The sequence below is a fragment of the Empidonax traillii genome, unplaced genomic scaffold (assembly GCF_003031625.1).
Source record: "Empidonax traillii isolate 1590-97213 ecotype Southwest subspecies unplaced genomic scaffold, ASM303162v1 scaffold597:size822913, whole genome shotgun sequence".
Lineage (NCBI taxonomy): Eukaryota > Metazoa > Chordata > Aves > Passeriformes > Tyrannidae > Empidonax > Empidonax traillii.
The window spans coordinates 224,769-239,800 of NW_020955790.1; the positions used below are offsets into that span (position 1 = coordinate 224,769).

The window sequence follows — 15,032 nt, forward strand, 5'->3', positions numbered from 1 at the left end:
AGAGAGCAATAAGGTCTCTTCTGAACCTCCTTTTCTCCAGGCTAAACAGCCCCAGCTCCCTCAGCCGCTCCTCACAGGACATACGCTCGTCAAATGCTGAAGATAGAACCGGCTGCAAGTTTAAACACAGTTCTTCAAACTAATTTTTATTCTTGAGGGTTTCTGTGTACTGTCAGGCATCTCAACCAGACCTCAAGTGCTGTAGAGCACTGATGTTAACACAGTGATGTATACTGTGAATAGTGTTTCCCATGTTGAACACAGCAAATATCACAGCTGAACAAAAACAGAAGTTTCTCCCTCTCCCTGTTAAACTATTTTCCCATGTAACCTTAAGTCCTTTACAAAAATGAAGTCATTTCATAGAATCATAAAATGGCCTAGATTGAAAGGGACCTTAAAGATCATCTAATTCCAATCTCCCTGCCATGGGCACAGATGCCTTCCACTAGACCAGGTGGCTCTCGACCCCATCCAACATGGACTTGAACACTTGCAGGAATGGGACATCCACAGCTTCTCTGGGCAACCTGTTCCAGTGCCTCACCACTCTCACAGTAAAGAATTTCCTCTCTATATCTAACTTAAATTTCACCGCTTTCAGTTTGGACCCAGAAGTTCCTGTGGAGTGAGTCTCTTCATACAAGCAAGCTGAGGAGAACTGCCCAAATGCTTAGCAAATGACCCATACCACCCTAATTAAATGCAGTCACACAAGGTACTGGCACTCATCATGTAGCTATGGTTCTAATTACACTGGCATATGTTCTTGCAACATAGACCTTGGTGAAATCAATACGGATAAATGATTTGGGAAACAGCAAGTTTTAGCATGATTAGGAAGAAAGAAAGGAGGGAAGATAGACAAGTGTATAGAAGAAAACATGGCTTTAAACCATCTACTAACCTAATAGAAAAACTATAGCAGAAAACTGACAGTAAATATTTCACTTCTTCCTTCATCAGTTACAGTCTATTTCATTTTTTTTTTTTTTTTATTTGCTTTTTTCCACAGACCTGTCAGGATTGAAGAGCGTCAGGCCCTTTTTCTAAAATATCTGTGTGTGTGTGTGTGTTGCTACAGGTTTTGAAAGCCAGATCAGTTCCTAAGGTACAATTTCAAGATCTCAGTCTTCATATAATGCTGCCACTCACATGTAAATTTTAGGCTCACCAGCAGCAGCATTACACAGCCAGAACCAGTTAGAATTCCCTATGTGATTATACTGGACACTCAAGGTGAAACAAAATCACTGACAGCAGAGATCAGAGGACTAACAGGTAAGAATGCAGTATTTCCTCAGGCCTAAATTTTTCATTTATCAGTTTTCCATTCTTCTGCCTTAAAAAAACCAAAACCCACGAATGACCCACAGATTCTGCTAGCATTCAGACTATTCTATTCAGGGATGCATCTGACAGAGATGCTGTAGCAACAGGGCTTGCCAGTAGTGAGAAACTCACAGCTTAGGCTTTTGATGACAAAGGGTCTTGTTCCACTGCTGTGTCAGATTGCCACACATGGCAGTATTTACAGTCTTCTGCAGCGCCGACTTCTCGCTGCTTAACTTTGCTTCCTCTTGTGAGCAGAGTCAGAAAGGCAGATAAGCTTGGGCAGTTCATTGTAGCAGCTGATGAGAATAAGTGGTTGAATGCCTCAGCAGTTAAATATCCTCTTCTCTAGAAATGAGATTTAGGCAAGAGGAAATGTTTTGCACTAGATCAAAAGAGGGAGGTAAGCACCTAAAAGCTGTTATTGCCATAGTTGAGGTTTAAGGGGAATCTGGAATCCCATCTTAAACTCTTTAAGTTCGGGTAATGCTGAAAAGCCTCATCAGTCACACTTGAGCAGGCAATCTTTTATAGTCAATAGGAAGTAATAGAACACTGGTCTGCTGTAAATCTAGCTGTTGTTCAGAGCCACAGGCATGCATCTTTTCTCAATTTTGATATGCATTTTAGCATCTTGTTTTCAAGGGTTTTAAACCATTTTTAAAACCAAGGAATCGCTGAAGCATTAAAGTTCAGTTCCTTCCTTTGCTTGGGGCATACAGATCACACCTCCTGTATCATGCTGAAATGTTCTAATAATAGGAGTTCTTCTGAAGAGTCCTTGGATGAGAGTTGTTGGACATTAATCAACAAGCTCTTGTCCTTCCAAAGTGGTTAATTATTGCTGTGCCCAGCAGCCTACATATATTCATGCTATTTAGACATTTGTATCAAATATATATATATATATATATGTTCATTTACAGAGTGAAATTATATGCAAATGTTGGTCAAAGAGTTTCTTCACTACTGAAATGTATAAAGTGAGTCACCAAAGAGTAAGAACTTTACTCCTTATTGGAGCAAGCAGCCAGATATAGAACAGGAAAGTTGAGCCAAAACCCCCAAATTTACAGAACTCTAAAGTACAACATGATACGTTTCGTGTGGCAAATGGCACAACTCCTAAATTATATCTGTTTAGCCTTTCACTCTTAAAACTGATCTGTCTCATTCATCTAAGGAATTTGAAGGAGAGATTGGCTCTAAAAGCTTACGGTCCACTGAGAGGCATTTTCTTTCTAATAGAGGCAACTTCAAGTGTAATACGGAGAAAACAGAATTCTAGTGGTCACAGCTGATAGAAGGGCCATAGCAAATCAGCTGGAGGAAAAGAAAGTTCACCACTTTTATATTAAGGTACACAAGTTCCTCTTGTGGATGCCTGTTTACTAATACAGTCTGGTTTAGGAGTCGTATGTAAATACCTATATTTGCCTTTTACCTTGACCCTGTTTGAATGAAGAGTAACCAGAGAAAACAGCTTTATCCAGGAGTGTGGCACTCAGAGGCCTTACCAGTCATATAATTCCTATTGCGTTCTCTTCTGTTCCCAGGGAGGAAATATGATTGTGCCTCTGTTGAAGCAGGAGCGGAATGAGGGCTTTGGAGAATAAGAGTCTTCAGTGGTCAGTGGTGATCAGGTAGGGACCTCAGAGTGCAGCGAGACTTAGGGAAGCAGGGTTAAGCCTAGGAAATCACCCCTGAGTTTTGGATGGTGGAGTAGCTAATGTTCTCCGTTCTTCTACAAAAATTTTGGCACACAAAAAGATTATTCAGGAATATTTCAACCATAAAAACATTTCTTGTTTTCTGGTAGTCAGAATATTTGTTGGTTAGCTTTATTTATTTTATCTAATGACAGGGGCATTTTTATGGGCATCTTCTGAGGGCAGTAGCTACTTCTGGGCAATATTTTCACAGCAGATTGGCGCTGATCACCTCCAGCAGGGGAACTGAATCTGATTTGTATGTTCTTGAAAACTGCTGTGCTTGCTGGCATATCATGTAGTTGAGTAAACATGACCTCCATTTGTCTGGGAGCAGCTGCTTCCACATTTTAGAAGAAGCCCAGTTGAACTGCACATCAGGAGAATGCGCTAAGGGTGTGTACTGAATTGAGCCCCTGAAGGATTCCAAATGGATAAAGGAAAGGCATGATGTACAGGCTGATGAACATATAGTACAGTAACATTGAATTCCCTAGGACATCAAAAAGATTTCTGTTTTTCAAATGCAGACTTGAAATTACTTACTTCCTTATTTTCAATAGCTCTGTTAAATATCACTTTTAAGTTTAATCAACTATTTTTTTAAAATGTGCTTTTAATGGATATATGCTTAGCAGTGTTAAAAAAAAATAAAGTAGTTGCTTTTCCCTTTTTCTTGTTCATCCCACTCAAACCTCCTCGTTTCATCAAGAAGATAATTTCAAAATCAAAGAATTATTAAACGTTTTCACAGTGTCTTTTAGAGGGCAGAAGTTCTTTGGCAAAGAGCATTCGTCCAAATAGCGAACTTCCTCTGTAAGCGGTGCAGACCAGCGGTTTTTCATTTAAGGCTTGCGAGGGCCTCGGCTGGTTCCTGCCATCTGGTGGGTACTCGGAGTCACTACCTCGATACTTCTAACTTCCACTTAGTAACCAATATTCTAGTCAGCTAAGCAAGTGTCACAGAATCACAGAAAGGCTGAGGCTGGCAGGGACCTCTGGAGTGCATCTGGTCCAACCCCTCTACCCACGCCGAGCCCCCAAAGCTGTTTGCGGAGGACCGTGTTCACGTGGCTTTTGAATGCCTCCAAGGATGGAGACTCTACCACCTCTCTGGGCTACCTGTGCCAGTGCTCAGTCACTACCACAGGAAAACAGTGCTTCCTGATGTTCAGAGGGAACCTCCCGTGCTTCAGTTTGTGCCCATTGCTTCTGGTCCTATCCCTGGGCACCGCTGAAAAGAGTCTAGCTCCATCCCCTTTGCACCCTCCCTGCAGGTATTTATACACATTAACAGATCTTCCCTGAGCCTTCTCTTCTCTAGGCCCTGCTCTCTCAGCTTTTCCTCCTGGGAGAGATGCACCAGTCCCATCATTATCTTTGTGACCCTTCGATGGACTCTCTCCAGTATGTCCACGAACTCCCTTTGTCCAGCCCAGGACTGGACACAGCACTCTAGCTGCGGCCTCACCAGTGCTGAGCAGGGGGGAAGGATCACCTCGCTCGACCTGCTGGCAGCTCTCTTCCTTACGCAGCCCAGGATGGCATCAACCTGCAGAGGCACAGAACTGGCTCATGTCCAACTTGGTGTCCACCAGGACTCGTGGGTCCTTTCCTGCCAAGCTGCTCTCGCCCCCAGCATATATTGGTGCATGGGGTGGTTGTTACCCAGGTGCAGGACTTTGCAGTTGCCCTTGTTGAACTACATGAGTACTCTTACAGAAGTTCTATTTGAGAAAGTATGACATCCATTGAAGCTTTTCATAGGACAGGAATTTTTTATATTTAGACACTTTGATAAAAAAAAATCTCTTTCTCTTTTATACGTATTTTACTGGCTGATTGATGGCATCTGTACTGGTGAGTGTTTGACCCTTGCAGATTTATAGAAATGAACTGGCTAATTATACCATACACATTTGTTCCATGTTAATATGTGAATCAAATTCACTGTTTTCTGTTTTGACAGTTGCACTGATTTAGGGCATGACCACAATTTTAGTGCAGTGTGGAGCTGAAATCAAGGGGCATATTTGATGTGATAACATGCAGTAAAAAGAAATGATCAGTGGGAACTTAGGGATGCTCAGCATTTAGGAGTTCATTCCTTGCTGGAGTCAACCATTAAACACAGATCAAACTTGCCACTGAAGACTTGGTGGATGCAACTGGTCATGGTTGGGATGATCCATCAACTCATAATTCTGCAGCTTGTTGACTATTTCTATCTCAAGATAAACTTGATTTTTCACAAAATGAGTTTTAACCTTTAATTGTACACAAATTCATGTAAGGCAGAGTAAGAATTTTGTCCATTTAGCACTCCTTTGTAATCACAGAATCAGTTTAGGTTGGAAAGGACCTCTGAGATCATTTAGTCCAACCTATGACCTAACACCACCTTATCAACTAAACCATAGCACTAAGTGCCATGTCCAGTCTCTCCTTAAATGTCTCCAGGGATGGTGACTCCACCATCTCCCTGGGCAGCCCATTCCAATGCCCAATCACTCTTTCTCTGAAAAACTTCTTCCTAATATCTAACCTAAAACTCCCCTGGTGCAGCTTAATTTTGAATTAAATTTTGAATTTAATGACAGTTTGCAGGGGAAGAAAAGTCCAACCTATTGGAAATGTACTACAGGTATTTTTTATGATGACCAGAAGCGACAAAAAGTGGTTAAAGATTTTTTTTTCTGTTGTTATGTGGTTGATAAGTGTGCTGGATAAAAGCTATTTTACATATTTAAAAAGTTTCTCACGCACTGACTTGTTAGACTTTTCTCCAACTGAAACAATTACCTTGGGTCTGTCCGTGCAAGGCCTTCTTCCTTTTCTTTTAAACTTCTGCCCTCTGACAAGGTTCTCAGGTGTGCTCAGACTGTCAGCACACGCTGCTACTGCACAGATCCTCTTCCTGTTAAGAAACCAAAGCAATGTACTTGGGTCTTGTGAGTTGTAGGAACATGAGTGTTAGGGGGGAGGTCTAGACATGGGGGAGTTTGCCTTCAAATGTTTAAAAGAAGAATCAGATCAGCCTTCACAGAATTTGTTTTTGATGGGGGAGTTAAATCCCTTGGAGGAACTACAGGAATTTTCCCGTGCAGTGATTCAGGGCTGTTTTGCTGCTTTCTTTTTATCATCAAGCATTCAGTACTTGTTTTTTTCTTACCTCCAAAGCATTAAGTGGTGTCCTGTTGCTGCATAATGACTTGTTCCCTACTTGATGCTGTCTGAAAGAAGGAGTCAGTATTTCAGGGCAGAATGTTCCATAATGAGACTGCTTTGTGAAACAAATTATAATTTAAGGATTAAACAATCCTTCAGCGATCCTTTTATCATGACAAGTATGTGACGACCATTTTTCAGAGATGAGGTACATCCAAGTGACACATCGAGTGGACTGCTTGTGCTTTGGTAACACAGGCGGGACACATCCAAAGCCATCTAGAGAAACAACGGGGAAAGCTAAAAATAGAAGGCAAACCTTATCAACTTGCATCAGATCACGATCATCTCCCTAGACATAATCGCTGGAAGATACAGGTGCACCTAGAAGCGAGAATCATGAAGAGCTCAATTTTCTGGCTGTCATCAAAGTTACATGCATGACACTTGAGGTTTATCTGCTGGCATACAGGTGGATTACGTCAGCAAAAGAGATAATGTTTATTAAAATGGGAGGAGTTACCTTTTTCACTCAAGCTTTTTAAACAGTGTTTAAGGAGGAGAAAGGATATAGGACAAACACTGCAATGGAGCAAGCTCTGAACAACTTTGTTCTTAAACAAGTACATTTTCCTTTTATTTCATAAGAAGTTTACTGTTGAAAAAATGGTATATATTAAAGCAAACACATTATACACATAGATTAAACATCAGATAGCAAAACTGTATGGAATGAGCACTACTGGTTGCATTGTATAGGGTTTACAATCAAAGATATACTTAAAAACCCTCAAGAGTTAATGTACTTTCAAGGTAAATTAGGCACAAAATTTAGCTTGTAACTAGCTCTGCAAACATCTCACGGTGATTTCACTGATACAAAGTATTACAAGTGATCAGAAACATAAGCTGACTTTTTAAAGTTTTAAAATTTTATTTGTACTATGTGCTGAAATAGTACAAATGTATACAACATTCCACCTTTGTTAAAAAAGCATGTACAGTAGGGCCTATAAAGGAGAGTGAAAGGTCTAAACAGGAAATGACCCCTTTATTTGGAGTCAGAATTAGTATGGCGTAATCTATGGCTTTGCTTTGTGGACGTATTTGAAACTGAGTAAGTCCTAAAAATATGGGGGGAATAAAAGGAAGATATTTTCCATGAATTTGAGCTACAATAGAAATATTTTAAAGGAACTTTATTAGAGGAAAACTAGCTGGTATCGGACATATTTGCCTCCCTCAGTTTTCTGTATAGGATGCAAGGTACAATGTGAAATTTTAAAAAGTGAGAGATTGTGTCACCAAGAAAAAAAAAAAAAGAAAGAAAAAAAGAAATCCAAGGAGAAAAATACCTTAAAGCCAAGGAACAAAATACCTTCAAGTAATTTGCTGCAAGGTCTTAGTCTGTGAATTATAATAAAATCTTTCCTCACAGAAGACTGTAGGATCTCCTAAATACATGTACTAGAAAAGTGTTTGATTAAAATATCAGGTTTTTTTTAATCTTCAGTTAGCAAAATGTATTGCTGTGCTGAAAGTTGTCCTTTTTTGCTCATTTAAGACAAACCCCATTATGATTGCCACAGAACTGTGAGGAACTGCATAGTCTCTCAGGGTACATTTTTACTGCATCATACAGGAATTGCTTAATAGGTAAAAATAAACATCTTAAAGTCTTAATGCTGTTTTTGATTAGCAGAAACACAAAAAGGAATGCACTGAAGCAAGATGATAAAAAAAAAGGTGTCTCATGCAGTATTTTGGTTTCACGTATCTCAAACCGATGATGTGACTGAGGGGTGGGGGGGCTTTAATCTATTACATTCACGTTTAGAATTAAAACTGTACGTGAAGGCAAACCGTGTGGAAACGTGAAAAGCACCGGGGTGCTTGACAGAAGGGTGCCAGATGTGTTATTGTTTCTAGCATGCAGAGCTAATGCTTGAAGGCCTATCTCAGCAGTGTGAACTCCTGCTACTTCTAGCTCTTTACGTTACTGCTTTGTACGTGCTGGCTGCGGTCTGGCCGCGGTCAGCAAGTGCTGTATGGCGCTAGGAAATTAACCCACGATCTCTGCAGGTTCAGTGACCAACTTAGATCCATCCCATGCTGTCTTGAACTGTTCAGGAACCGGAAATTCTTTCTGTTAGGAAACAAAAGCAACAGCGATGATTAAATAAACAGTGGATACCTCGTGAAAACTGGTGGAATACTATTAGTGCCACATGACTGAGAAAGCATTGATAGCTCAGACATGCCAGGATTAGAGGAAAGCCTTCTTCATTACCCTAGGAAGCTATTTTACAATGCCACACAGGAAAAAGCCTGATTGCTACCCAGTTTCAAATAGCCTTGGTATGGTACTACTTTGCAATAATCCCTCTCACACCATTATCTGCATCAACTAAGTAAATAAGCCTCATGTCAGAAATGACTTTAGATTCCATCAGTGTCTGGGTTGGAAGAGAGTAGAAAGGATTTAGATGTGGAGATTTAGACAGAAGTCTAATTCTAAGGACAAAAGCAATGCTATAACATGGAAGAATAAAATAAAATAAAAAACAAGCTATCATTTTAAGTGTGATGCACTTCAAAAGACTCAGCATCCTTTGTGGGGTACACAAAATGAAGCAGAACATTAAATAAAGTCTTCCATTCTACTAAATCAGTGAAACGATGGGAGATGTAACTGGCTATTTCTTTGTACCCAGTAAACGCAAATATATATGAAGAGAAGGTTTTTTTTTATTCAAACCTCAAAGAACTGTTTTGATAGCCAGAAATTTCAGATGTTATGGTGATTTTGAGGTGAGGCTGACCAAAAGGAATTTAAAAAAAAAAGAAATGGGTGAATACGTGCCCACTGAAAATTGTTCCCTTTTTAGTTATCTGAAGCTGGGCGTCCAGCAGTCACTTCTGGAAACGTGGAGCACGAGAATTCTCATTACACATTTTATTTTAATGAAGCTTAAACCACTCTATCAAATGGAATTCCAGCCCAAAAGACTAACAAGAAATTTAAGTTCTATGCACAGCAATTTCAACACTGGTCTGTTGAGGAAACTATGAAACTATTACAAGCATGCTTTGCCTGCATGATCCCTTGCTTGTGTTTGAAGTGACAGAGCACAACTTTGCAGGAAATGCCACTGGGCAATCTTACCAGAACAGGAAAGGAACTGGGAAAATGCACCTATCTGAGTGGCTTTTAAGGACATATGTTGAAAACAGTAGAAAATACTTCAGCTCCAACCCATGCAACCATAGTTTTAGAACAACCACATATATTATATTGTATTTTTCCATCTGTAGTAATATTATATTATCTTAGTTTTAGCGTCATCGTCTTCAGACTGAAGTGCTCTTCAGTGAAGTGAATTTCTTTCGAGAGGTTATGTTTATATATCAAAAAAGAAGATCAAATGGACAGGAGATGAAGCCATTATCTATCAGAATGGAAAAACAGAACATCATGTCTGATCTTCAAAATTACTTTGTGCCCCAGAAAATAAAGAGTTCTTCCTCCTGAGATACAGACACAAAGAAAACTCAGTTGTTTTGGATCATTTTTTGGTGACATGTATGCTATCTCAGTTTCTTTCCTAGCAGCTTAAGTGCTACTAGCTACCAATACTATTGTGGAATGGGGAGGAAAGCTTTAAAAATATCTCACTCACATAATCACCATCTTGGGGGATGAGAATGTTCATCTCGGATGACTTGGCACTCACAATCTCACAATCTAATGATTCCTCACTGAGGTAGATGTGGCAGCCTTCTGTTTTGTTAATAGAAATGGTTGGCACTTTCCCCATCACCTGCAAAATAAAATCTACTTAGCATCAAATCTTAAAGTGCACACAGAGATACTGTTAATAAAATCCTCATTGCCTGCCAGGTGTAATTTTGGCCACCAACATCTGATTCATGTGTCAGCTGCCTGTGTGATGCTTTGATTTGATTTGTTAAAGTCTGTGAAAATTCTTGGTGGTGGTAATGAAGACCTATACACAACAGCAAGGTTTTAATATACAGTTTGATGAAAGTGCTTCCCCTGATTCTCTCTAATTTCAGTGACAGTTTTGTGATGATATTTAGGCAGTGTTCACCTTGTTCATCAGTGAGAGCTAGCTAAGAAATCAAACATGTAAACTCCAACCCAGTAAGGGCAAATGAAAGACCCCAGCATACAGCAGAACTTAACAAGGGATTTGTAATATGTTCTGAAGACTTCAAAGCTTTTCCAGCATACTGTAGGAAAGGGTTTTTATCCCCTTCAAGCAAGCTATAGCTCCAAAAAAGCACTAAAGATCAATTTAATTAAATCTCCAAAGATATTTCTCATGCCACTTTAGAAGCAAGCACAAGATTTACTTGAGGGGAGAAAGGGAAATCTCTTGTTTACAATTCTACAGATTAAAAGATTTCTTCACGGCTAACTGGCTGACTCACTGGTTGTCAATAAAACTTCCTCCTTCTCCTGCCCTCTCTAGCAAGGACAGCAATGTACTCTGGACAATGCCTGAAAACGGCAGAGATTATTCTGAGCCATAAAACAGTAACAGCATGTGACAGATACGTACTTGTTAATGACAGTGTATCTCATCATTCAGGTTAAGAATATCTTTTCAGCTTAAATGTGACAGTAAACAAAGAACAAGTCCTCTTGCATCCCACCCTGATACTGGAGTCTGATCTATGCAGTGGATCAATGCATCTTAAACTTTCTTTTCCTAAATGGGTTCTTATGCGATGGAAGACAAAAGGAAGGTGTGTTTAATAAATTTTGCAAACATCTGGCAAGAAAAAAAATACCACTGAGATAAAAGAGAGCCAAGCAGTACGACACTGAAGCAACTATTTATAGCCAAATCTGTAGGATGGATATACTGAAATTTGTTGCATTAGCATATCATGTGTTTGGGAATTACAATATCAGGTCTTCAAAGTACTGAGAAAATGGAGGTGCTTAGCACTTGGCATACACAAACCCTGTGGAAGCTCCCTGATTCGAGCAGCATACAGATCTAACCAGACTGTGCCTTCTTAAGTGGATCCCCACTCTGCTCCACTGCATGCACCGAAGCCTTATGCAATATTCATAGAGCATGATCAATTTTGACCCTAAGAATATTGATCCTTAGAAAACGTATTTCCTCTTTATTTGAGTATTAACAAGCTGTGGCTTTGCTATTCATGACATAGAAATTTTTCACCTTTCATTAACAGTTTTAGAGGTAACAATAAAAACAATCTAATTATTAAAAACCGCTCAGATAAATGCCCGGGGTCTTTAACTAACTGCCTCTGCCACAAGAAGACACGTAGTGATCATGAATAAAACTGCTTGTTACAGTTCAGAAGATGATGCACAGTTGGTAGCAATGTCAGTCCCTTGCACAAGGTTCAAAATATAAAAAAACCCATCTTGCTATTATTCCCTGTGGTGGCTGTGCCCGGCAGTTCTGAAGCATGGGGTGGGACTGCCTACATTTAGTGTCGTACAGCAGGCACTGCCTCTTAAGCAAAAGACCTCATTTTGAAGACTGGCAGTTTGATATAATAATCAACATTTAATTTCTTTTCCACGTAAAATAATACATCCTGAAGTCCCTTCCTGAGACTAGGTCGTGTGTGTCAGACACAACCCAGTATTAGAGCCAGCAGTCAGACTCTCCGGAATGGGATGAAGGAAGTGGTGTAAATGTCAGGCAGATTGTCTGTATTTTGAACTGGAGGAGAGTCCCCAGTAGAGAGGGCAGTGCATAGATTTAAAGTACATCTATTTTCTTTTCATGGGAACCACAAGGAAGATGATCTCTGATGAACCTTTCGGCAGGCAAGTAAGTACATGGTCACACAATGTGTCACGTTGCTGGCTGGTGAGATTTTTCAAAATCCCAGCACCTACTTTCACTTTGTATCATTTAGTTGTCCTTTGACAATTTATTTAAACATTTCCATTGAGAGGATAAGAAAATAAAAAAATCTTCTGCACTCAGAAATCAATTAGCTAACTGCCAGAATTTGTTCTCTAAACATCACTGAACTTTTAAGTACTAGGAGCTATTTAGCGTGAAAGCAAGCAGACTGGGGACAAAAGTAACAATTCTTACATTGTGTAGATCTCTCAGCTTCACCAGAACCAGAAGGCAGTGGGCTATGGGGTGTTTGTTCAGTGATAGTCAATAGTTTTCATAGGCATTTTCTAAGTACATCAGCAGAATTTAGTGCATATAAAGATACATTTGGATGCATCTATTTCTTATTTTTGTTGCGCTCTGTGAGTTTTTAAAATCTCTAGTAGCTATATGGGGGTTTTTCCTGCTTGTTCTCTGTTTATTTTGTTTCTCAAATAGATATTTACCTGAATCTGAATGTCCCTGGAGTTGATCACTTCCACGATTCCCACAACATTGTCAAACACAAGGCCAAACTTTTTACAGTTGTCTAAAATAAAAGCAATCATAAATAAGAAAGGCAAGACAAAAGCAAATACATGCACACCTGCTACATTAAGTATGAAAATTCCCAGTCTGGCACTGCATAGCTCAGTGACTTTACTCGTGTAATCAATCCATTAAAATGAATGGAATGATTCAGATGCATTATTAATCAGACAAGTCATTATTTTCAAGATTGGCATTTAAAGCCCAGCTGTGCTATCCACTCACCAATAGTAATCGAGTTGATTTTTCCTTTTATCTGAAGTGTAGATTTGTTACACTTGAAAATGTAGGCCACTTGCTTGAGTTCAGTGTTGTTAATGACCAGGTCATTCTTATCCTCTTGATATTCCTATTTCAAAAGAAAGTTTATTTAATTGGTTGTTTTTAACTAGCTAACAGTCAGACAGAGTTGAGTACAACTTATCCTCGAGTCATTGCATCTTCAGTTACAACAGAGCAATATCCTTCCTGGGGCTTAAAATCCTAATCTGCTTGGTGATCAGATAACTCACCTAATTCACCCTTAGATGACACATGTATATTTTAGAGCTGCAGAGCTGGAGAACCCAGTACAGACCATGACAAAACCCATTAATTTCGTAGCGAAGACATTGTGCTCACGACAATTTAAAAGGCACTCACAAAATTGTTGTTTGGTTGCCATCTGATTTAGACTGTCACCTTGAAGAACAGAGCAAGTTTTTCTTCCCCAAATGTCATATGATGTTCAATACAGTGTACTATGAACAAGTACAGGCATTGCCACATACAGTAAAGGAGAATAGGTGAAGAATATTTCATTACGAAATATGAAAGGACAGTTTCACTCTGTGGATGTCCAGGAAAGGCTAGGGGTCTGCAAGGAAAGTTCCAGGTACTAGAACAGTAAGGCAACATGACACAGGCAAGCAGTGACTTCATCTTATGCAAACTCAACTCCACAGTAATGACTGTCTATATAACCTTCTGTATGACTAAACTGCGTATTCTTTCCTCCCTCTCTTAACCAACACAGTCACATCAATTTTCATTCATAGATTCTTTGGTATATGCCTACATAAATTAACGCCCAAACTTTAGGCAAATCTCTCTTTTCCATCTGTAGATTGAGCAAAAGGAAAACACTCCTCTACTTTTAAGCATGGGAAGCATGCTTGCATGGAAAGGGCAATGAAAAATAAATATGTATGTCCATTGGATAAGGTAACTGGAAAAAGTGGTGTGTGGTAACTCTGTTCTGTTCTCCCTTGTTTGCACAAATGGCCCGCAAGAAGGGATTTTAGTTGGAGTTCTCAACTGGACTTCTTTCTGGGGCATTGCCTGATTTTGCAAGGAATTTATATACTGTTTCTGACATTCTCCAGTGGGATGAAATAATAAGTGATTCTCAGAGACAAATTAATTAATTAAAGATGCTACAGAATAGTAGAAGTTAATCTGTAGCAAGGCAGAGAAGCTCTACATGGTTTGCAATGTGCCAGGGTGCAATTCAGAGGTGTGACTGGAACTCACCACTCTCCACTTCTTTCCCTCTAGCTCCAAGACAGGGGCATGAGTCTGCTGTGGGGAATTTTTGGGAGAGGTGGGACTTGGAGTATGGCTTTTTGTTGGAGAACGAACAGGTGGACCTTGGGCACGTAGGCTGGGGTTCTTGTGAGTCTTCTGGTCATCAGAGACATGTCGAAGCCCTAAAAAAAAACAAACAAAAAGAAAGGGTTCTTGTGAAAGAGAGTCTATTTTCCAGTCCTATGAGTGTTCACATTTAAGCATGAAAGGTTTATTTGTAACTGTGTTAAATGATTCTGTGAATTTACATGTTTTATTTCCTCAAGATTTACCTGGGTAATGACCTAAAGTGTAACTGGCAACACATTTTTAGCAGTTCATATAAAACCTACTGTGGATGGATTATCTTAGTATCTTGCAACAGGAAATCCCACAGCATCTTCTAGTCCCTCTCTGTCTGTAGCAAGCCCTGAGAGCTTGTTCTGTCATGTTTTTCCATCTGCAAAATGAAGTTTCTTTTTCTCATTTATGACAGTATTTGACCTATCCCTGCATATATATTGTGTGATATGTATTTAAACTCACAGACATTCACTTTAATTACAACTGTCCAGTATTAATATAAGAGGCTTTATTATTGCACTCCACACTGATCTGTGAGCTGTACCTTTTTGCCTTACACATAACACATTTCGACACAGGTTGGTACACTCAATGTGAATCAGAAAGAGGGATAAATCTTTATTCCAATTGCAACTTGGAGGTTAACAGCTACTGGGGACTGAAGATACACACCTTGGCTGCCTTAAAATTAAAAGGATGCTTCTAAATAAATTATGTGAATTTCAGGTGTGATGAACTTATT

At 39.5% G+C, this 15,032-nt stretch overlaps 1 protein-coding gene across 2 annotated transcripts in view; it reads right to left on the minus strand.

Moving 5' to 3' along the window:
• Nucleotides 1–6,824: 6,824 nt before the first annotated feature.
• The window catches only part of CAP2 (cyclase associated actin cytoskeleton regulatory protein 2), a 66,519-nt gene continuing 58,311 nt past the window's right edge, over nt 6,825–15,032 (minus strand). For both annotated transcript variants that reach the window (XM_027898457.1, XM_027898458.1), the window contains exons 9-13: nt 14,174–14,349; nt 12,887–13,010; nt 12,580–12,662; nt 9,890–10,030; nt 6,825–8,355 (exon numbers count right to left, since the gene is read on the minus strand). In XM_027898457.1, the coding sequence (XP_027754258.1) occupies nt 8,272–8,355; nt 9,890–10,030; nt 12,580–12,662; nt 12,887–13,010; nt 14,174–14,349 (608 nt within the window). In that variant the 3' untranslated portion in view covers nt 6,825–8,271. The remainder of the gene's footprint in view (nt 8,356–9,889; nt 10,031–12,579; nt 12,663–12,886; nt 13,011–14,173; nt 14,350–15,032) is intronic.